General features: G+C 36.1%; 1 protein-coding gene and 1 long non-coding RNA gene across 7 annotated transcripts in view; one reads left to right on the top strand and one right to left on the bottom strand.

The window, feature by feature from the left end:
• Positions 1–76: 76 nt before the first annotated feature.
• Positions 77–23492, top strand: part of cora (erythrocyte membrane protein band 4.1 like coracle) — a 27040-nt gene continuing 3624 nt past the window's right edge. Inside the window, exons 1-15 of one of the 6 annotated variants that reach the window (XM_087413193.1) lie at positions 78–765; positions 2543–2827; positions 13555–13734; positions 13835–13982; positions 14066–14360; positions 14482–14820; positions 14897–15069; positions 15429–15571; positions 16313–16399; positions 16998–17237; positions 17716–21249; positions 21727–21834; positions 22024–22134; positions 22666–22770; positions 23273–23479. In XM_087413193.1, coding sequence (XP_087269319.1) covers positions 13576–13734; positions 13835–13982; positions 14066–14360; positions 14482–14820; positions 14897–15069; positions 15429–15571; positions 16313–16399; positions 16998–17237; positions 17716–21249; positions 21727–21834; positions 22024–22134; positions 22666–22770; positions 23273–23479 — 5649 coding nt within the window. In that variant the 5' untranslated portion in view covers positions 78–765; positions 2543–2827; positions 13555–13575. Of the gene's footprint in view, positions 766–1789; positions 1973–2054; positions 2242–2542; positions 2828–4179; positions 4325–13554; positions 13735–13834; positions 13983–14065; positions 14361–14481; positions 14821–14896; positions 15070–15428; positions 15572–16312; positions 16400–16997; positions 17238–17715; positions 21250–21726; positions 21835–22023; positions 22135–22665; positions 22771–23272; positions 23480–23492 lie in introns of those variants that run through there. The other 5 variants (XM_087413195.1, XM_011060866.2, XM_087413194.1 and 2 more) reach the window with 5 other exon arrangements.
• Positions 3129–4161, bottom strand: LOC147907427 (uncharacterized). The gene is made up of 2 exons (XR_015547343.1): positions 4021–4161; positions 3129–3573 (listed from the first exon to the last, which is right to left on the bottom strand). It is a non-coding gene; the product is annotated as an uncharacterized LOC147907427 (long non-coding RNA).

Below are 23492 nucleotides of genomic sequence, written 5' to 3'. Positions count from 1 at the left end.
TGCAGGTGAAACGGGGCGTGCTTATTCGATTGCGTCACGAGAGAAACTCCGTTTTTCCTAATCGCAGTCGGCCATGACGGCGGGTGCGCGCAGAAATTAGATAGAAACGTCGAATCGAGTGAGTCGAGGGCAGTGCCGAGACAGTGCCGTAGTAGTATTCCAGCCATTGCTGCCGAGTGATCTCGTCGTCTCGCGATTATTCGCGGCATTCGTGGCTCGTGCGGTGGAATAATATATAGGAGGAAGACGGAAAGCGAGGAGAAACGAAAAGTGAGAGACGAGGAATTTGTCGCGGCGCGTCCGGGGCGGCGTCCGCGTCGTGCGTTACTCGCGATTCGCGATACGCAATTTCTCAACGTCGCCGCCGCTCTCCGCTCTCTCCAAGGACTATTTGAAAATGGCGCGGACAACAAGGGCCGTGGTCCCCGTCCTGTACGGCGTCATCTCGTGATTCGTGACTTGTGAGAGGACCACCCGCCGAACGGACCTGTCGACAATCGAATTGACTGCGAGAGAGAGAGAGAGAAAGAGAGAGAGAGACAGTTGTTTGTACGTGCTACGTGCGTTACGCGGTTACGCTACGCAGGCTACGCTAGCGCAGCTGGTCTGGCTCTCGCTTGACGCTTCGGCTCCGCTTCGGAGGATCGGTGAACCAAGCCCTGTTTCCTCCCGCCCCTTCACGTCGATCGCCCGTGTCATTGTTCGCCGCGCGTTCCGCGCTTCCTCACGCTGGTGCGTCGTACACGGCGAAGGCTGCTTTCGCAGGTAAGTGTGCTACTTGCCGATATCGCCGGTGATCGCCCGTCCTGTCCCGTCCCGTCCCGTCCCGTCGCCAGTGCGGTGGTTCCGCGATTCCGCGAGATCGGAGGCGTCGGAGCGATCACAGCCCGATCGAACACAGTCCGACGATTCTCGATTGCGTAAACGAGGTCTAATTGTCTGACAACTGTATTTCGAAGAGTGTTCAGATATTTTTGTTTTCATGCCAAATTACGTATAGTACATAGACCGAAATTTTTCCTTGTAGGCGCAATAATAAATTTAATAATTTGTGGTCTCGTTAACGCGCGCCCGATACTGTTAAGATACTTAAGATACTGTTATCAGAAAATTAAGCGAACGTAAACTTGGACGATATGTTGTACGCTGTATTTCCTAACGCAATTCTCGACAAATGACAGTTCCATCTTGGACACCGAGCACACTCATTTCGTATCGACGACCGTTTCTTTCGACCCTCGCCTCGCCTCTCCTCGCCTCGCCTTGCCTCGCCTCGCCTCGTTTCGCTTTGCTGTGAAATCCTCACCTCCGAATAGAATTGCGATTCCGGACGAGTGCATTTAAGTATCGTGAGGGGAAAACGATGAAACGTGGGGTGCGAAAAAACTATTGTGACGAGGCAAGCCGGCAGCGGTGCTGGGTGCATATGTCGTCGGGGTGCCGGGTGCAGGTTTACATGCAGGACGTGCATCGATCTGTCCGGAAACAGCGAGCTTGAAATTTCACCGCGTGCATCTTTCTATTGTACTAGACCTTTCTTCAACAATGTTTCAACTGCAATACATGAATCATTCACAAGTACATAACACTCGTTTATGTGAATAATATGCATAGAGAGGATACGATCAAGGATTTTCGAGTTGATCGCGTTGCTTTTCACGCCAAGCCACACCACTCCACACCACACCACACCACACCACACCACACCACACCACACCACACCACACCACATCACATCACACCACACCACACTATGCGTAGACAGTGACAGTGTAACGTGTAACTAAAGGAAGCACGGATTACGTGAGAGGCGTCATCGAATAGCCAGGACAGGTATCGAGCGTCGATGGTACAGATCGGTTACATAGATATTGTCCATATACTCCTATTTATCGGGTGTCCCGACGGAAAGGACAGTGCGTAAGCGACAGCGACGCGATGACGCACCAAGGTCGAATGCTCCAAGTATGAAGTAAGTCTCTCTCAGCCAGAGCTTCGCGTTCGTTTCGTGACAAATTTGAAAGAAAAATTATTTTTTCAAATTCTCATTTCAGGTGATTTTCGTCAGACGAGAGTTTGGAAACTAGAAATTACAGGCGTGCGTGAAATTTGATCCGATCTTTCGTCGGAAAAATCGATACTTTTGACGCGACCGTGCCGTTACGTTCAATTACGCCTGAAACGTCAATGAACGGACGGAGACGCGACGGAATTGTTGCCAACAACAAAAAACGCTTCTAGGTACGATCTGTAACTTGCGATTTGTAACTTGCAACGCATATCAGAGGCTACGAAGAGAACAACGATGACAAATTTCCCAAGCAGCAGTATGACACAATGATCACCGCTCGTTAGCTCGTTACACGAATCTTGTCGGTTAGGAAAAAGTATCGCACGCTTTATTTTAAACCTGACGTGACTTATAAATAATTATTACGGCAGATCTCCCCCGATATATAAGATCATGAGTATCTTACTCGATCGGAATTGGGCTTTCGGATGCTCTCTCTTTAACAATTCAGTCGTTTACTTATTCTTACAGTGGCGTTCATTTGGAGGCTCGTGCAACTTGGGTACCTCATCGGTTCTCGCTTTGATTCCCTCACGTGAAAACGTCGATGCTAATGCGATTTCGAGCTTTAACGAAGCACGGCTACGTCGAGCTCTGCCTCCAGTTTCCGGCCGTTTCATCGACACCGCCGCGCCCGCGCCGCTCTGCCGTGCGTCGGCGTCGCGTCGCGTCGCGTCGTTCTGGTTTCAGTGATCGACTACGAGGGCAAAACTGCTTCTCGATAATGTGCCACGCGCATTCGATACTTTCTACATGGTACAGTATATAAATTACTCTTTGAGCACAATGCGCTTGATATATAATTCTAACACCGTTCGTGTCGCTTCACTCAATGCCTACTCTACATTTTTATTTCTGTCTTTTCACGTTGTAACCTTTGCTTTTAATAAGATGCGAATATATCACCGGTTAGCCCTGAAGTCGAACAGTCGATGAACAGGATTTTTGTATTATATTATATAATCGGATTATATATATATATATATATATATATATATATAGATACATATAAAACGATTTTTCTCAAACGGCTCGTCGCGATCGAGTTTAAATGAGATACGCTGCAGATTAACTTTTAATAGAGTTAAAATTATATATAATATAATTGAAATTAATTAAGCATATTATGGTTTACAAAATATATTCGTCTCTCAAATCAATATTATTATCTAAGATCTTATTGATTTTTATATTTAACTTGCGTTATACGTTTTTTCGCGCTACGTTCAAGATATAATATTTTTCTCTCAAAAATCGTTGATTCAAACATAAAGACGTGGAACGATGAAATGCGATATTAGTTGTGTCCATGATTTCCAATCTTCACAGAATGTAGAAATTAGTGCTAACCTTGGCGAGAAGCCAAGGTATTTGGTCATCTCTTTCCAACTACGTATTGGTTCAATTGGGTCAATTATGCGTTCTGCTGTAGAGCACACTATTTTCGAAAGATGCATCATTTAGATTGCGCACATGATTTCAGCTACATTTTCCTCCATCTCCTATTGAAAAGTATATGATTAATGTACTCGTATAATGCACGCTGGAGAAAGCTAGCAAAGTCATTATTTACAGTCATTATTTGAGAAAACCTGGAGTTCTGCAAGAATTTTATCATAATTTGAGGAATTATTTCTTCAAAGATTTTCATCTTATTTGGCGAGAAATTTTTGTTTTTATTTTTATTTTTATTCTCACAATCGGGAAAGAAGAATTTAAAAAAAATTTAAATTTCTATAATATTTAAAAACACATGCTGTAACTTTGACTGAAAATTTTCAGAGAATTTTCTCCAAAGTTTGAGCAGATACTCGTGTATCTATAAAGACACTGAATTTTAATTTCATTCATCTTTTCCAGCACTTTGTTTTGAAGAAACATGTGATCTGTTTTCTGTTCCTGCCTTAGAATTCTCTTTCTCACTTTCGACAAAAATATCAAACATATACCTTTCTCACTTTAAGTTCCCCAAAAGTTGAGCCACTACTAGTTGAGCCATAGAAAACAGACCTCTGGTAAGGGATGCGATTGCGAGGAGACATCTCAATCTCAAGTCGTAATTCTCGACACAGTTTTCGCCAGGACGTCACGGCCAGTCACGACACGATATTGCCGTTACATCGTCCGCGAGACTGCTGGCTACCGGTACTCGTGTCACAAGTTCGTGAACGTACACGCGAGTGCACGACTGCACGCGGGGCACACGTTGATGCATGCAAGTATTCACGTCGAGGGAGCAGCCGGAAGTAAACGGTAACGTTGAGTTTTCTAGACTTTTTTGAAGCCTGTTTTCACCTGTTTTCGCAATTTGAACGAGTACGTTCAATCGTTTTCGTTATCACTGATGTCTCTTCTATTAACATTTTGTTCTGGACATGAAAACGCTTTGTCACTGTCGTATTTTATTACTACTCCAAAGAGACTTTTGAGTCATGGAAAAACTTTCTGATCCGTTCCTAAAAATCACACAATTATTTTCATTGTCGCGAATCGTCGCTTACCTTGGCGTATACATTCTTACTCATTATTAGAGTTTAACACTAAAATTGCATTAATCGCTATTTGATTAATGCATCCCTTATAACGTTGGAAAAAGCGACAGCGTGTTTTTATTTAACATGAAAAACATTAAAATCATTAACAATAAATCGTCTCTCGGATTTCTCGATGGAATCGATCGCGACGTAAAAAGAACAGAGGAAATTTGCTATACTTTTCGATCGTTATCGGTGCATCTCGCGTAGGCGAGCTATTCATACATCTTGTACTCTTAGCGCAATCAAGATGAATGCTCGCGCCATAAACACGAGTATCGTAGCGAATAGTTGTTTTTGTGCCGACTTGGATTGTCGTTGTCGGCGTCGGCGTCGGCGTCGGCGACTCTCTAGATGCAAACGTGTGCGAACACGGTGACGTCATCTGAATTGAAAGGAATCTGATATCGCGCAGCTGAGAGTGGCTGAGAGGGAGACCTGGAATCGGGCGCACGACTATTAGTATTCGCTCGGATACTGATATAACGTACGGGATGACATTGAATACAATTGTCACATGAACATAATAACATTCCAGTGATATCGTTTACGCTATACCGTGATCCAACGGTTCTCCGCTCTTTTGTGAGCGTGGGTGCTCGGTAATGCGTAATGAGGGTACTGTAATTATTCGATTGTCGTAGAATATGGTAATACAGGTTGATAAGACCTATGTGCGCAGCTAGCACCCTGTTTTTAGACTTTCGAAATAACTGTTCGCCACAGTTTTGCGATGCATCGTGGGTGGCCTCGCTTCGACAATATATTGCTTCATTTCATTACTATATCGTGCTAGGCACGCTTAATACAACAACTATCATCGCCGGTATGCATATTAATCGAATTACCGATCTTTATCGACTATATTTTCAGTCAAATTGCTTTGTCGTCGTGCAATCGTATTGCATTACGGAGATATTGCGAAATCGCAGACCGCATATTCCTTCATTTCCTTCATTTCATCCTAAATTCTTTTTATTCGAGATGAGATATGACGGATTTTAAATTTTTTAAATATTTTAAAATAAAGTTACTTATAACTCTATTTAATAAAGTTATTATCAAGTATAATACATGACGTTTTATGTTATGCAATTAATTACTGCGATTAACATAGCCATACAGGCCAGTGAACTTTTGCATTATTTTGACGAGAAATCTAGATCTGTTAAAACGGGAACTCGATTACATAGTTTACTATAATTTTCTGTGATATTAAAAACGTAATTATTTTACTTTTTTTTTTAATTAAATGAAAATGTTTTTACCATGTACGCAGCCATTTTAATTGCGAAAATTTTTCAAATTCGAGGTATCGGAATCAGATCTTAATACATTAACAAAGCATTAAGCTGTTTCGCGTTGAGCGAAGATCTTAATTATCTTTATTCTATTTTTAAATTTTTACTAAAATTATGTCACTTTGAAACAAACTGACGTTTGTTATATCTTCTTTTAAAGTGACATAATTTATAATCTATTAAATACTTTATTCGTTAAGTATGCCATTCAAGTTTGATTAATTATGTAGCTGTGTGACGAGCATCTCCGGCGGAAATGGTGACGATGAGACGTCTAACCAGACTCGGATACTTGAAAGGTGAACGCCAATAAGGCGTGGTCACGTTTACTACGTGGCACTATCGCTACTACCTGACAGTGACTACCGGCTATACAATGAACTTGCACTGATGTTAATTCTTGCGCACAGAGCTATGTTTTCGATCTCTATCAATGTATTCATTCTTTTTTGTCATGACATGTATATCTTTTATTTTATAATAATCAATTATATAATAATCAATTATATCTTTTTACTCAGTTTTTTACTCAGCTTTTTACTCGGAAATTATTGTCTCGTTTAAGAAACAATCTCTCTCGGACTAACTAAGTTTTCTGATCTGGAAAAAAAAACGCAATAGTGAGATAGTAAATTTATATATTAACAACGTTGCAAATTCTTTATTTTTTATGCAATATTATTCATATTATATACACTATACTAATAACAATGTAAGATAAGTACAATTGTAAATTTTAGAATTGATTTTTATGTTTCTTACGAAGGTTTTTAAAAAATTATTATAAAAGGTTTCTGAAAAAAATTATTCGGGTATAAACCTACATCTATTCTGATTTATTTTTTTGTTATGTTTTCGTGGCACATTTAATCATACTTTACGCACTTTTCTTGGGCTGCGAAACCTCATCGTGCTCTCGGACCGCATCGCGGTTGTTTCAGCGTTCAGTAGTTCCTTCTTTTTTTTTTTTGTTTTCTACCATTGACTCTTGACACATGACTCGCGTTTTCATAGTCCGTGGCAATCTCTCGCACTTTCATTTCCACTGAAGAAGCGTAAAATCAGGGATGCGAAACATTTCTTTTACCGCTTGGCGGTTTCCTTAGATTTGTACAACGGGACAAATCAGATAAATGCGTTCTAAAACAAAGCAGGTCGGACGTGATAGAAAAAAAAACGCGATGCAATGATAACGCGCTTTTAAGGTTTGTGCTCGCGTTAATTTTTTTCCATCTAGAATCTCGTAGAATCTTAAGTGCGGACTTAAGATAATAGATATAAGAGAGAATGTCTTATTTTCTTGAATGCGAGAAGGTGATAGTAAAACAGTATATTAGCAATGAATTGATCATGAATTACTAATACATGAAATACTAAAAGTAAAATAAATGAAAACTTTAAGATTCTTTATATTTTTTAGAAATTAATGAAATATTAAAGCATATAATTGTTCTGTAATCTGATCTATATAAATTCTTTAAAGAATTTGAAGTTTTGCTTGATAAATGTGAGAATTAAAAATGTATGATATAAATAATTCTGCTATGTTATAATATTCGTGAAACTGCAACGATCCATTACGTTGCAGGATGAAGCATATTCTCCGCAATAATACTCTCGGCTCTCGTTGAACGTCGATACAATATGGGTACGCCCTCGTAATTATTATAAATTACGCGTCATACGCATGCACGTACGTATCTCTTCGACGATGTGAGTCATGCGTGCTTGCGTGTGACATGATTAAAGTGTACTGTATCGTTCGTATTTTTTCATTGGTCTCTTCGTTTTTTAACCCGCTTGTCTACTTTTAAAACTCGCACAAAAATATACACAGTAATGTTTCGCCGTAGCGTCTAAGAAAAATATACTTGATTTATCAGCAGTAGTATCCAAGGCTAAAACACGAGGCCATGTGTTAATTGTTTTTAACATTGTTCTATCAGCTGTTATATTTTTCAAAAAAAAACTTGAACAATTTTTTGTGTCATATATATATATATATATATATATATATATATATATATATATATAATAACACAAAGATGAAAATCAACAGGGCGAATGACAGCGCAGCTATCAATATACGCAAAGTAATAAAGTAAAAAAAATCTTTACTTTTTTATTCCACAATTTACGATGTCATCCAAACAATTTTTATACACATATTTGCAAATATATATTTAAATATTTTACGAATGTGTTTTTTTAGAAGTTTTATATAAAGTCTAATGATTTTTTAGCATTGTTAATATTTTTTTAGTTTCCCTAGTAATGCCAAAGCTGTTATAAGTATTTACATATCCTTTCTAAAATCTTTTAAATCTTTTCTAATTTTAGTGCGCTTTGGTTAAAATAGTCAAGCTAGCTTATCGATCAAATATGTTCTGCGCATATAATGATGTGCACGCGAATTCCTAAAAAGAAAGGTCTGTTTAGTACAGAGATATATGATGTGAGATATTACTTATTCAATATACTTTTCCTTACGTTATAAACTCTGTTCGAAAAACTGGGTTAATGTCGTAGTTATGTTTATTATATTTTACGACTAATTCGATATCGCTATTTTATCGGGATATACTTGTGACATGCAAACGTTCCATGGATTACGTTTATCGATAACTTGATAATAAGATATAATATATGATACAATATATAGATTAAGATATAATATATGATTGAAGACGTAATGTATGATTGAAAAATATTGTTATGAATATATAAAAGTATTTAAAAAAGTAGATATTTATATTAATTGTCTAAAAATACAATTATTTAGCACGATTATCTAGTCCTGTGCTAAAAAGTTGAAAAAAACAGCAGAAGAAAATTGAAATGCGTCGGTAAGAATCATCAGTATAGGATCCCTTTCATATTTTAATTTCGTCGTTCAAAGAAACCATTTATGTGTGTTTTCACCATTCCCGTCATTTCTCCCTTGTGGAGTACGCTGTGGACTTGAAAAAAATCTCATTACACAGAGACCAGTTTATTTCATGCGAAAGAAAAAGATTGGTCAGCTGTGATGAATGAAAAAGCATGGAATGTTTCTCGCGAGCCCGAGGCGCGATAAGGATTGCTTTTTCAAACCCATGACTGAAAAAGAGGATATCCACATTTGATCTCCTACAAACGCACGACAGAGATAGTGTCTTTTGATCGTTATTTGCAAGTCGTTTGTTATTTTTACTTGTACTGTACTTTTTCGTTCTTACTTCTTTTGCGATTAATCAACACTCCATTATTTTTGCTTTCTTATTTCTCGACTTCCTTTTAAATCTATAATCATCTATCATCTGTCTGTCTGACGGTATCAATTACGGTATGTCTTTATATTTTTTTCTTCGTCTCTTTTATAAAAAAAAAAAAAGAAATGCGCTAAAAGCACGTTCCTTTAGCTACGTTTCAGTTACGTACTCTTATCTTCCCATTGCTATCAGTTGGCAGGATCGCATAGTCGGTTGTAAAGCACATTTCGCAGAAGTCGTTATTGTTGGCCACCCTCCAGTAATTTCACCCTCTCATCGAACCCCTTCCGCGTCGCCCTTGTGTTGCGATGGCGATCATTTCCTGTTTGCTTCTTGTATCGCGGGAATATAATTGCATTCATATCTGGCGTTAAAATGTCAATTGATTGAAAGAAATAATTTTTTAGTAGAAAGCGATTGAAAAACTTATTGTTAGTTTTGTTGATTCACAAGAAAAATGAGTCGATGTTGTCGGATGATAATTTTAAAAGACATCTGTGAAGAGAGGGGTAAATGAAACTGGAGTAGCCAGGGTAAGGTTGAGTTACTTCCGAGATAGCAGTAAGCCGGTCGGGCTCTCATTTGGCCTTTTAAATTTTAAAGAGACCTATGAAAGACTTCCAGCCCTTTTTGCGCTGCCATCGTGAAACCGGATCTTTAAATCTCCTTTTCGTCTTTAGGCTGCTTTTTTATGAGCCGTCGCACAGCGGGACAAAAATCCAAAAAAAAAACTTGTAAAAAAATGATCTTTCACATCTTACTTTGAGATTCATATACTGGATGATTATGTATCCTTATTTTCACGTGTCACTACTTTTATTCCATAGGGCATAGATTATGTAGATATATATGAATTTATTCAAGGTTATTTTCATACGTACATGATGTGTGCATATAATTGTTGTATTTTATACAATGTTAATTTCAAATTACCAATTTAATGTTTAAGATTAAAGTGTATATCTATAAACGGCGATTTTCAATAAGATTCTTATTTGTTCCTGATACATAAGTATAAAAAGTATGTAATATTTTACGCTAAAAATGCAGAAATCAGAATTGAATATTGTAAAATTAAGTATTGAATTTCGGTTAGCTTTTTTCAAATCCTACTCGAGTGTGCGTATCGCGTGGGTTTCAGGTTCAGACGTGTGTGTCAAAGGGCTGATTGTGAATGAGAGGGGTCGTTCGCGTGATCCCTGGCACACGCCTACGCGCACACGCACAATGCGTTTCTCTTCATCAGCTTCCGTGCGTGTCTTTTGGCGACACCGTCTTAATGAAAGAATTCATGCCTCGTCAGACACGAGCGGCGAAATTCTCTTAATTGACGATACAGAACAAAATTTTGTATTCTTTTATTTTCATAAAATAAAATTTTCCCTATTTAACATTTAAAAACAAGATATATAAGAGGATCAAATATCGAGCTATTAGGTGTTGGAATTAATTCGTAGCGTTTTTAATGAAAGAATGTTATTTATTTCACATGAGCATTAAAAAATACATTAATGAAAGTACTTCCCATCACTTGTAAAACGCTACGAATTAATTCCAACACCTAATATAATTTTTACAAAAGAAAAAATATTTATTTACAAATAAAATAAAATACAATTTACAAATAAAATAAAGTTTTACTTTATTTAAATAATAAAAAGAGTTCAAGCAAGTTAAGAACTGAAAACTCCAATAAAGATAGTTTAGGTAATGAATCGTTAGCACAAAAAAGAAAGAGAGATGATTTGAATGAATTTTTAGAATATATGTATACATTACGTAATAAAGATTCCTTCTCATGCAATCTATAATATTGATATCATAGAAGATATCGTAAAAATAGTGCGATAAGCGTCTATTATATCGTAAGTGTTTCAAGATAAATTCATTAATAGATTAAAAGAGATATGAAATTCACGTGTCCACGAAATACGTACTGGTTTCCAAGTTTCCATCGTGCGGAATAATGTACGTGCGATCTGTGTCGTGTGTATATCGTTGTTACCGTCGCGTCATCATCGCGACAAAAGTAATCGCCAGTATTACCTCATCAATCCAGTAAAGAACATGTGTATAATGGTCGTCCGCTTCCAGCGATGACGGCACTCCTTTCCTCCCATCGAATTCGCACACCGGGACCGGTCGTCTGAAGGAACTCCGTCCTAATTCGACGCGAATTAAAATATGTTTCAGCATTTCATGGGATCGCGTGATTCCTACTTAATTGTCTCTTAAACTACAAACAGTATATGTAACATGCAATTGAAATTATCATTACTTCTTCCGCGATTACGTAAAAACTTCAGTAAAATTCCAGTAAAACATATATAGGGCCGCGTTAACTTTATCGATGAAAGAATTAACGTGCAAGAATCGCGAAATTGTGCAATGAAAACCGAATAATAATTATGATAAATCTCGTGCGCTAAATTAATTGCGATTCTTATAAAAACGTCCTACAAATATTCGATGCGCATACTCTGTTGCAGCAGATTTGTCGCGTATCTATCGGAGCGAATTATACATTTGCTTAAAATTGCTAATAAAGGTATTATTATTATCTTTCTTTTTTTTTTCTATCGTGTTATTTTTACATTTGAATACTTTTTATCGTTGTGACTCGTGACTCGCGCTTGTTAATCGCCTTTACTCGATCGCCGAATCACTAGACCATAGTAAAAATAGTGTAGAGTTGTTATGTTATCTAATCAGCAAGAGGCTTGTCATGATCGTTGATAATTTCGTTCTAAAAGAATCACAAAGATATTTTTTATTTCAAATGAACATTTTTAACTGTTCCGCTTTTTTCAAATTGAAATCAATAGCCGTCCACAGGTGTGTGTGTGTGTGTTTCGGATTTTTTTCATTTTAATTTCGCTTTCAACGCATTTTACTTGTTACGTGGATTGAGTGGCAAATCAGTCACTTCATTGACCTAACTCTTATTAGCCAGTTTAAGAAGCTCTTAAAGAATCCTCCGGGAGCTTCAGAATGTTAACGACAATCGTTTTCTACAGCATTGATTTCGTACAATTGTGTCTGAATTACTATTTGTCCAATGCTGTCGAATGAGGCCGCGATTATGGTCGGCTCAAATTGCAGGCAACATGATGCAAATTCTGCAATCTACGAAGCGTGTCGGTCAGGGTCGCTACTCTTATATAGCGCTGCTTTAAAGCTTCTTCTTTTACACAGAATATTTGTCTTAAATTTTTTCTGTGATTACACTAGTAATTACGTCGCGTACATGCTATAAAATATATAATAACATGTCTCTTCCCTCTTTTTTTACTGTCCAAGAATACATCTGATAAATTGATTTGAATAGCAATTTTTCGAATTAAAATCGAAGAATGGCTCGATAAATTTTTTTTGTCTTTGTTAGTACATTTTCGAAACATTTCATCGACAGTTGCATCGAGAGTATCATTTCAGATAGAAAATTTTAATTACGTACGTACAATTTGTAATTCTGAAGAGAGGGTGAGTAGACCTGCAACACAGTTACACGACGCGCAATTCATCTGCAAAATATCCAATAGTATCAGCTATTTTATATAATGTATTGCCTTTTCGGTGCGACATTGATAATGTAGCTATTATATTTAAGAACTTTTTATAAATATCATATTCACTTATATGGAGGAATATATGAGACAAACGTTCACATTATACGGACAAAGATTTTTATCGTTATGTATAATAATGGTATAACCGTAAAGCTTTAGTTGAATGAATAACTTTACTCTTGTTATTTTTATTTTTATCTTTTATGTAATATTTAAAGCAAACGCGAGTTATGTATAGAATTATACGTTGCTTTTATCTAGAGACGAATGATACGCCTATATGCAATCGATATGCACACATACCCTTGTCACTCTATTCGTTCTTGCCAAGTTCAAGGATGCCCACCCTACACACTCGAGGTTCGACGAACCTTGGAGCAACGACTGTGTATCTTTGTTCTTCATTAATAACGAAATCGCGATTGGCGGGTGCACCGCGAGACACTTGGACTTGCGAACCCTCGGGAAATATTGATTATTTCACCGCGTGATACCCTCAGGTCGTCTAGACAGGATCTATAATGAGATATACCACATCGCGACACGCGACTCCTCCACTCTTCATCGCAATCGAAATTGCAATCGTAGAATAGTCTCGAGATAAGTCGTGCAGACGACGTTTTCTTTCGATAATTTTGTAAATTTCGATATCTTAGATTTTTCCGGAGCAACGATTGTTCTTTCATATTGTGAAAAGAGAGCCGAAGAGAGTGTTTGTTGCTTTCGTGACTCAAGATGGTTCTCTCAGTGACAAATCTAAATTATGAGATATACATAAAAATTCTTCAGTTTGAATATTAAATAGACTGATATACTTGGTTTTTGTAGGTATACGAATAGAACGAAAACATGCCGGAAGAACAGAAAACTACTAATGCTTCAACGGAAGCAACGGCGGAGAATGGGACTGGGACGAATTCGCCCACAAAAAGCCCAGTTAGCAGGGGAAAGATGGCTCTTGCCAAAATTACCCTCCTTGACGGTACTGTAAAGGATTTCTACATCGATGTAAGTCATAGAAGGATTTAGTCTATGCATAGTGTACATACAAATTATAAATTATATTTTATTTACTTGACGTTGAGAGATGTTAAATATCGGATTGCAGAGGAAGGCGAGGGGCCAAGAACTTCTCGATATGATTTGTCAAAGCATGAATCTGCTGGAGAAAGATTATTTTGGTCTTATTTATGAAGACAGACACGATCCGCGTAATTGGTTGGATCTTCACAAGAGGATCACGAAATTTGTTAAAAGTACGTGGAAACTATTACGAAATTATAACAAATATAATAGTACATATCGAGAAGTTTCTTCTAACATTAACATATGTTTTTAGGTGAACCATGGAAATTTAATTTCGAAGTGAAATTCTACCCACCGGATCCAGCTCAATTGCACGAAGATATTACGCGTTATCAATTATGCCTACAGATTAGAAACGATATCATTACAGGGCGTTTGCTTTGTTCCTATGTGACACACGCTCTTCTGGGCTCCTATCTGGTCCAATCAGAAGTCGGAGATTATGATTCTGAGATACATGGAAGGACGTACTTGAAAGATTTTAAATTTGCTCCTGACCAAACGCCCGAATTAATTGAAAAAGTGATGGATCTGCATAAAACACACAAGTTAGTTTTATTTATGCATGCAAACGATTTTATTCTTTCTACTATTATGATGAAGAAAAGAAAAATGTGTATTCGTTGTTCAATCATGTAACAAAATCAATTTTTTTGTAATTTTTTTTAGAGGTCAAACACCCGCCGAAGCAGAATTACATTATCTCGAAAATGCAAAGAAATTAGCTATGTATGGCGTAGATCTTCATCCCGCGAAAGACTCAGAAGGTGTTGATATAATGTTAGGTGTATGCGCTTCGGGTCTTCTTGTTTATAGGGATCGTTTAAGGATTAATAGGTTTGCCTGGCCAAAGATATTAAAAATATCTTACAAAAGGCATAATTTTTACATTAAAATCAGACCAGGCGACTTCGAACAGTTTGAATCTACAATCGGTTTTAAATTGGCTAATCACAGAGCAGCGAAAAAGTTATGGAAAGTGTGTGTGGAGCATCATACTTTCTTCAGGTAAATAATAATTAGACAATAAGCTTTTTTTTTTTACGATACAGCTCAATCAAATGAGAAATTCTTTTTTTTTCAGACTTATGAGTCCGGAGCCTGTAAAGAAAGTGGGATTAATTCCACATTTAGGGTCTCGTTTCCGATATTCTGGAAGAACTCATTATGAAACGAAAAAGACTCCTATTGATAGACAACCTCCACAATTTGAGAGATCTTTAAGTGGTCGACGACTCACGTCCAGAAGCATGGATGGTAAATAAAATTTTTATCACTTGTGGATGATATTTTAAAATATGAATGTATAACATAATAATAATACGATGGCTTAGTAGATATTTAAATTGCCACAATTATTAATATAGAATATCACACATTTATTCAGGAATTTGTCTGATTTAAAAAATTTTTGTTAGGAGCATGCACAAGCATGACTTTTTATTATTGGAATGGTTTTTTTTCTAAATTAATATATCGATTTATTATAAGCATTGTTTTACTCTGTGCAAAATATTTTCAGAATAACCATTATATGAACCACAAGTGCCTTTTTATAATCATATCTTTAAATCTGTTATACTAAGATGTTGAAGTAGTGTGACTGCCTTATACAGCATTAGGTGGGCCTAAACCAGTTGAAACGTATGGCTCCGAACCAAGCAAACGACATACTATGAGCTATGAACCTGAAATGCTTCCTGATGATATAGAACATATAGACAGACGGCCTAGTCCAATCAAGAAACAAAAAGAGAAGGTATTGCATTTATGCGTTTGTTAGAGAGCATTTCTTTTGTATTTAAAATAACCTAGAGTGTAGAGTATGCATGAATTCTCATCATGCGAACGTGAATCCGATTTTTAACAGCAAAATTTATGAACAATATATATGTCATAATTTTTTAACTCGTCTGCGGTCTACGCTTTCAAATTAATCTTTTAATCACAAAAAAATATAATTTATAATAAATAATTTATGATTTACGCGATATAATAATTATTCATGATAAATAAAAAAAAAATGCAATATATATATATATATATATAAAATCTTGCAAAAATTTCTATCAGAGAAGTCGCGGAACACCAATTGGCTCACGTTCTCCATCAATGCGTGGGTGAGTCAGTAGATTAAATATATTTTTTTCATATCTTTATACATATATAAATTTTGTATTGATATATTTGTAGTGTTTTGTATATACAGTATATTTATTGACTCACCTACGCATATTGCAATAAATTTTAACGCACACTGTACACTGATTCGGATCCAATATATAATGTTGCAATAAAAGCATGGCAATTTATAATAATTATATAACACATATTATAGAGTTGTGAATCACATATTCTTTGACATAAAAGAATAAAATTAGATTTGATATGTTAGTAAAATTACATAAAGATGTACCAGGAAGTCCATAAGTTAAAATTTTTTTTTCCTTTGGAGCATCGATATCGCTATTATTAACTGACACATAACTAACACCGATAGCTCACACGAAAAACAAGTGCCGGAACAACATCAGCTAGCAGTACCAGTAGCCTGGAAGGAGAATATGATGCAGATCGTGGGAGAAAGGTATAGAATTTTACCTGGAACATTATTGTTTAATTAATTCTATATATTTATCAATGTTGTCTTTTGTATGTGACCATTTGGTGTTTTGTTTCTTCCAATGCATGTTGCTACTTTTTTTATTTATATTATATTTTTTGTATACGGCCATCGCCTCAATGTGGGATGTTAGTTATTCATTTAAGCATTTAGCAATATTAGCAATATAAGCATGTAGATAAGATCCTTAGAGGATCATTTTGCTGTTGATTATTGTAAGTCGAGAATTTCAATAAACTTTAGGTATAAAGTTAGGGATAAACGTAAAATTAGTTTAGTTCAGCGATTGACTGTTATTTAATAGAATATACTATTTGAATGTATAGCATTAAAAAGTATTAGATTAAGCAAACATTTAGTGTAATGTAACGAAATAAATTTTGACTACAAATTGTGATAACTATATAACATACATATTTTGAGAGCGCAGACCGTAATCCATAAAGCATGCATTGTATCGTTAGTAGTTATTCTGAAAGTAGTTTTTAGTATTATTTTAGCAATGTAGCAGCTTTATGCTTGTTGCATGAAGCGACGTGTGATTGGGTAAATTTACTTGTAGAAACCGGTCGGAGGAATCGCTGTCCTACCGCCCGGTGGCGGTATTCTATCAAAGAAGAAAAAGGATAAACAGAATGAAAACGAAAAGGAAAATCACAATGATCTGAATAATACTGATCTGATTAATGACAATGCTCATCTTGACAATATTGATGATAAATCACCATCTAAAAAAGAGTCAAAAAAGAAGGATAAAGAAACCCCTGAAAAAGTGGATAAAGAAAAGAAGGAAAAAATTAAGGTAAGCTTCATATTGTGTCGTATGCGCGCGCGTTGTTGCTTTTTATGAAAAATAGATGTGTATAGTTTAGAAAAAATAATTTTTAAGTATTTTTTTACAAGTGACTTTTACGATTAGAATTCATATATACATATATTTTTATATATATTATTACTATTATTTTTAAATATTGTAATTCAGTAAGTATTCCATCAGATTTCAATAATTATGTGAAAGAATGTTCTATTGAATGTGCCTTTTTTAATTGAATACATCCGCATAGTTCAAGTTTGCACATTAGTTTGTATTTTTGAAATAATAGAGTTGCATTAATATGTAGATATTATTAGTTTCATTTAAATATGACAAAAGTTTATTAGAGATATACGTACATATATATATATATATATATATATATATATATATATATATATATATATACATATTACTTATGTATAGCATGTATTTTGTATTGCATGTATTTTGTGTATTATCCAAGAGTCCTGTTGGCGGTTTCCTGTTTACCAAAAAGGACAAGGATAAGAAACAGAAAAAAAACAAAGAACTTGATGAATCCATGGACAAAAGTGATGCCGAATCAAATCTTTCTACATCGGAAAAACAAGGAAAGGAAGTTGATAAGAGAGATAAAATCCAAGAGCCTACAAAATCTCAACTTCCTGGTTATACGAAACCTTATGATTACGAAGAAACAGAAGTTTCACCTACAAAAAAGCCATTTACTCCACTTGGTTTTACATACGAAGATCGACCCGCGTCGCCAGGTATACAGGACCAACCATCGCCTACTTCAGCTAGTCGGAAAGCTACAGGATTAGCATTTAACTATGCACCGGGAGAAGAAAAGAAAGTAGCAGAATCTGTGGAGAAAAGAAAAACGAAAGAAGTGGACAAACAAGCACCAGGTTTAAAGACACCAGGGCTCAATTATGTGGAATCTGCTGGTCTTAAAGAACAGCAAAAGAATGCTGTGAAAGGAGATATTGAGGACCTAACAACGGCTTTTATCACTAGTGAACGTCAACATGGAGATACTATCGGTCAGCCTGTAATAATCCCACCGGCAGTGGAATCCAAACCAGACTATCATATTCTGCCTCTTCCCGATGGCTCGAGAATCATTGGAGGTGTTATTTATACCAAAGAAGGTAAACCACTAGATCAAAGTCATCTTGGACCAGATGGTAGCAAAATAATAGATGGCAAAGTTTGCGGAAAAGACGGTAAACCGCTGAAGAAGGCAGATTTTGGACCACATGGAGTTCATATCAGCAATGGTGTAATTACCGGGAAAGATAACAAACCTTTCCATCAAGAAATATTAGGTACAGATAGAAATTCGATAAAGAATGGAATTATTTACTCTCCAAATGGTGAAGTGGTGAAACAGTCTTTCCTTGGGCCGGATCATGCGGTGATTAAAGAGGGCAAAGTATTACTAAAGAACGGCAAACCGATTCAACATTGTCAATTAGGTGCAGATGGAACATACGTGAAAGAGGGTCTTATATTTACGTCTGAATCTAAACCTATGACTCAGGGAACGTATGACACAGATGGAAAATACATAGTTGCCGGTATAGTATGCAACGAAGAAGGCAAGCCTTTGAATCAGATCGCGGTTATACCTGATGATACGTTCGTTTACGACGGCTTAATACATGGACAAGATGGAAAATTGCTTAATACGGGCAAGTTAGGTCCCGAAGACCATTACATCGCAGAGGGCAAAATTCACTCGAAAGACGGTAAACTGATCAAACACGACTCTTTCAGTTCCGATGGTTCTGTCGTGAAAGATGGCATAATTTATTCGAAAGATGGAAAATTTTTGACCCAAGGATCCTTGCTACCGACCAGTGCTCACTTAAAGGATGGGAAAGTTGTCGGTAAGGATGGCAAACCTATTAAACATGCATTTTACAAATCTAACGGTAGTTTTGTGAAAGACGGTGTGATACATGGAAACGACGGCAGACCCGTGAGTCAAATTCCATTAATAGCCAACGGTCATTTCATCAAAGATGGTTTAGTGCACAACAGAATCAATAAGCCATTGTTTCAAGGTCTCTTTAAGCCCGACGATCTTGTAATCAAAGAAGGTATATTACGCAACGCGGACGGTACAGTATTGTCAAATGTTACTCTTGGCTCTGATGGATTTGTAGTGAAAGATGGCACGATTCTAGCAAAAGATGGTAAACCGGTAAAGCACGAATCATTCGGTTCGAATGGTAGCTACATAAAGAAAGGTATTATTCACGCGAAAAATGGAAAACCTCTTAATCAAGATTCGCTGGTACCTGAAGGTGCAGCTATTAAAGACGGCAAGATATATAACAAAGAAGGTAAATTACTAAAGTTCTCATTCTTTAAACCGGACGGTAGTTATATCAAAGATGGTCTTATTTATGGTAGTGACAGTAAACTGCTGGACTTGAATGCAAGTTTACCGGAAGATAGCTTTATCGTTAATGGTGTAATATTCGACCATTCGGGAAAGCCCTTGAGTAGAGATTCATTTGGATCCGATGGCTCGTACGTCGCAGGTGGATTGGTCTACGGTAAAGACGGCAGAATCGTGTTGCAAGGTGTATTTGGTCCGGACGGTAATACGATTCGGAATGGCATTATCATAGGAAGAGACGGCAAGCCATTGACTCAAGACGATAAAGGTCCAGATAATATGGCGATCGACAACGGGAAAATCGTGGATAATCACGGAAATCCAAAAAATCTGTCCTCATTAGTACCCGATGGATGTTACATACAAGATGGAGTGGTTTATGACAAGAATGGACAGTTATTGAAACAAGGTGCTTTTAAGCCAGATGGATGTTACATTCGAGATGGTCTTATATACGGCTGGGGAGGCCAATTACTGAATGCGGGATCTGAATTACCTGGTGGTAGCTATATCGAAGAGGGTAAGTTATATGGAAAAGATGGAAAACCCTTAAATCACGCCGCGTTCGGTACCGAAGGCAACTTCATCGAAAACGGGATCATTTATGGAAAGGATAGAAAACTGCTCAATCACGGCACGTTCAGCAATGATGGCAGTTACATACAAAATGGTTTATTGTATGGACCAAATGGAAAACCATTGAACAAAAGACAGACCATAATCACTGTTACCTCCGTTCGCTACGGTTTAGTTTGCGATGATGATGGAAAACCTTTAAGGTATGGCAATTTTGACAATGAGGGCAGCGTGGTTAAAAACGGCAGGATTTATGACGATGCGGGAAGATATCTCAATCAAAATATTTATGGTCAAGATGGTAACTTTATTAAAGATGGTTTGATTTATGGACGCAATGGAAAGCCTCTCTCTCACGAAACCACCTTACCACCAGAAAGCAGTTTCATAAAAAATGGCAAGGTTTACGACGCGAATAGTCAACTCCTAACGCAGGAAGCATTTGGACCGGAAGGCTTGAAAGTTATACAGGGTGTTGTAGTAGATAAAACTGGAAAACCGGTGAAACAGGCAAACTTTGATGCCGAGGGAAATGTTGTCAAGAATGGAATAATTTGTACGTCTACTGGGAAACCGCTTGATAAACACTTTACGACTATCACAATCACGATGGTACGTAGAGGATTGGTATGTGACAAGGATGGAAAACCAATCGCACAAGCACCGTTCGGAACAGATGGTGGTTTCATTAAAGATGGCAAGATATACGACAAATTCGGAAAACCGTACAATCAAGAACTTTTCGGCGAGGACGAATCGTATGTGAAAGATGGTGTAATATATGGAAACAATGATCAACCGATAGACAGCACGACTATTCTAAAAGACTTACAAGAGCTACCAAAATCTACTCCCACGAAATTAAAAAAACTCGCGATTCCAGCTGTAATACCGACAATCGTGAAAACAACAACGAAGCAATCGGTAGTCAAGGATCAGGAAGGTGTGACACAAAATATTCAAGAAAAGATTGAGGATCTTACACCCGGTGGTACAGGCCAAGTTACGGTCTCTACTCACGTCAATAAGGTGATACACTTCGAAAGATTAAAAGATTAACTTTACATAACGATTCATTCTTAATACGTTGAAAATTGAACATCACACATCATATTGAACAAACATAAGACCATGCATGTATATAAATTACATATAAAAATTACAATTTTTTAAATTATTATCCAATATAAAATACTTTTTTTTATTTATTTTAATATATTGCATGAAATTGAATGATAGATCTATTTAGGACGCACAACTCAAATCTTTAAAATTTTATGAATGAATGTTTAGCAAAGAAATTAAAATCTCGCAGTTGTCTTGTCATTTTTACATAATTTTATATAAATGATAAATTCTTTCTTTATCAGTCGTGTATCATAAAATGTGATACAATGCATAGAAAGCATTTTCTTATTCATTAATTTACACTTATTACATTTTTCAATTATTATTTACATTAGTTATATACGTATTGAGATCTTAGTCACATGTAGTTATATTTAGGCAGAGGCATCAGATGATGGTAGAACTCCATACATGACAGCGACAGCTGTCACTACACGTACCGCCACGATGCATGAAGATCTTGAAAAGAATCAGAAGACAAGTCAGGTTTGTAATGAGTTTTATTAACGTTTCTTTTGTAGAGTTAAAAATTATTCGAAGCCTATGCTGTATATGATAAAAGTAGTGTTAATAAATATTTGAAGTTTGATAAACTTATATTCATATGTTCCATGTGTTCTTCATTCCTTTAATTTTGCCTAATTATTATTTGCTGTAATTTATTTTTTACATTAGGTAGAAGAAAAAACTGTAGCGCATACAACCGCGACTAGCGCAACGAGACAGGAACAACGTGTAGTAACGCAAGAAGTTCGAACCACGAGTCATGTGCTTTCCGGTGAACAGGTAATACCACTTGTCTCTTTTTCAGGAAGAATACGCTTGAAATTAATAGGAAGCATGTAAGCGTTTTTGTAAATTGCTACACGGATATTATTTGGATTTTGATCTATCATTTAAATATATATCGTTTCATATAACTGTGCTGTATACATATCATTTCGCATACGATGGTAGCACATGTAAGGGATCACTTCATACACATATAAGTATAAATAATTATGTACATTAATATATATATATATATATATATATATATATATATATATATATAATGTTAATATATTGTGTATGTGAAGGTTTTCAATTTAGAAAGTCATATTTTATCTTAACACTTCATATTATATATGCATAAATTGTGTTCACATTAAAATATTGTTCATTTATGATTAAATCAATTAAATATAATTGTAATATCATTAATTTAACAATAATAATTAGTATCATTTATTCATACTCATTCGGAATTGTTTTATTTTTTATTTTTATTTCTTGTAAATAATTTTGCTGGCTTGGTTAACACGTTGCATGGCGTAGCTGTTCTCACGAAGGCTAAGTACATCGAGCTCAAGCAGTGGAGATTCGGGTACACCAATTGATCTTGACGATGACCAACAAGCTTTCTACAATCAATATTATCAGGTAATCTATCGAATAACAGCCGCAAAATTTTTTTCTATTAATACAGAACGGAAGATAACGCATATTTAGAACAACGGGCAACAGGTATTCATACACACGAAAAATTTTAGCATTTTGCCTTGCCAGCTAACCCAATGCGGTGCATTTGCATTAAGACATGTATTTTTGCTCATATTATTATACATATTTTTAAAATGTATTTTGCATTGTTTTGTACAATGTAAAAGTGCATACGGAAAACGTTCTACAACTTTAGCGCATTTCGTCGGACATGATTAAAAATACATAATAATCAAAATACAGATGTAATATCTCTTTCTTTCTTTCTCTCTCTCGTAAATGTGAATAAATATACCTCAATATATGGATATATATCAATTATGAGATTAATTTGTCTTCTAGTTTTTTTTTTAATCCAGTTTTAATATCTTTATCATTTTTATGTCCCATATATTATTGAGTTCTTAATAGTAAAAGAATTTTGAATAAATTTTGGATACAGGGAGATCCAGCTGTGATCGCAACTGAGAAGCACGTTTACACTGGAGAACCGGATAGTAATGTAACAACGACAACTACGGTACCTGTAGTGGCAACTGAAACAAGAAAAGTAGCTCTTGAAAGTGAAGATGGTAACTATAGTGCCACAGGAGAGATAGTCAGTACGCAAACTATATCTAGTAAAACCCGTACTGTTGAGACTATCACGGTTGGTATCATTT

The sequence above is a fragment of the Acromyrmex echinatior genome, chromosome 14 (assembly GCF_024713525.1).
Source record: "Acromyrmex echinatior isolate Ae372 chromosome 14, ASM2471352v2, whole genome shotgun sequence".
Taxonomy (NCBI): Eukaryota; Metazoa; Arthropoda; class Insecta; order Hymenoptera; family Formicidae; genus Acromyrmex; species Acromyrmex echinatior.
Note: the sequence above shows the minus strand (reverse complement) of the source record. Positions and strands in the feature narration are given on the sequence as shown.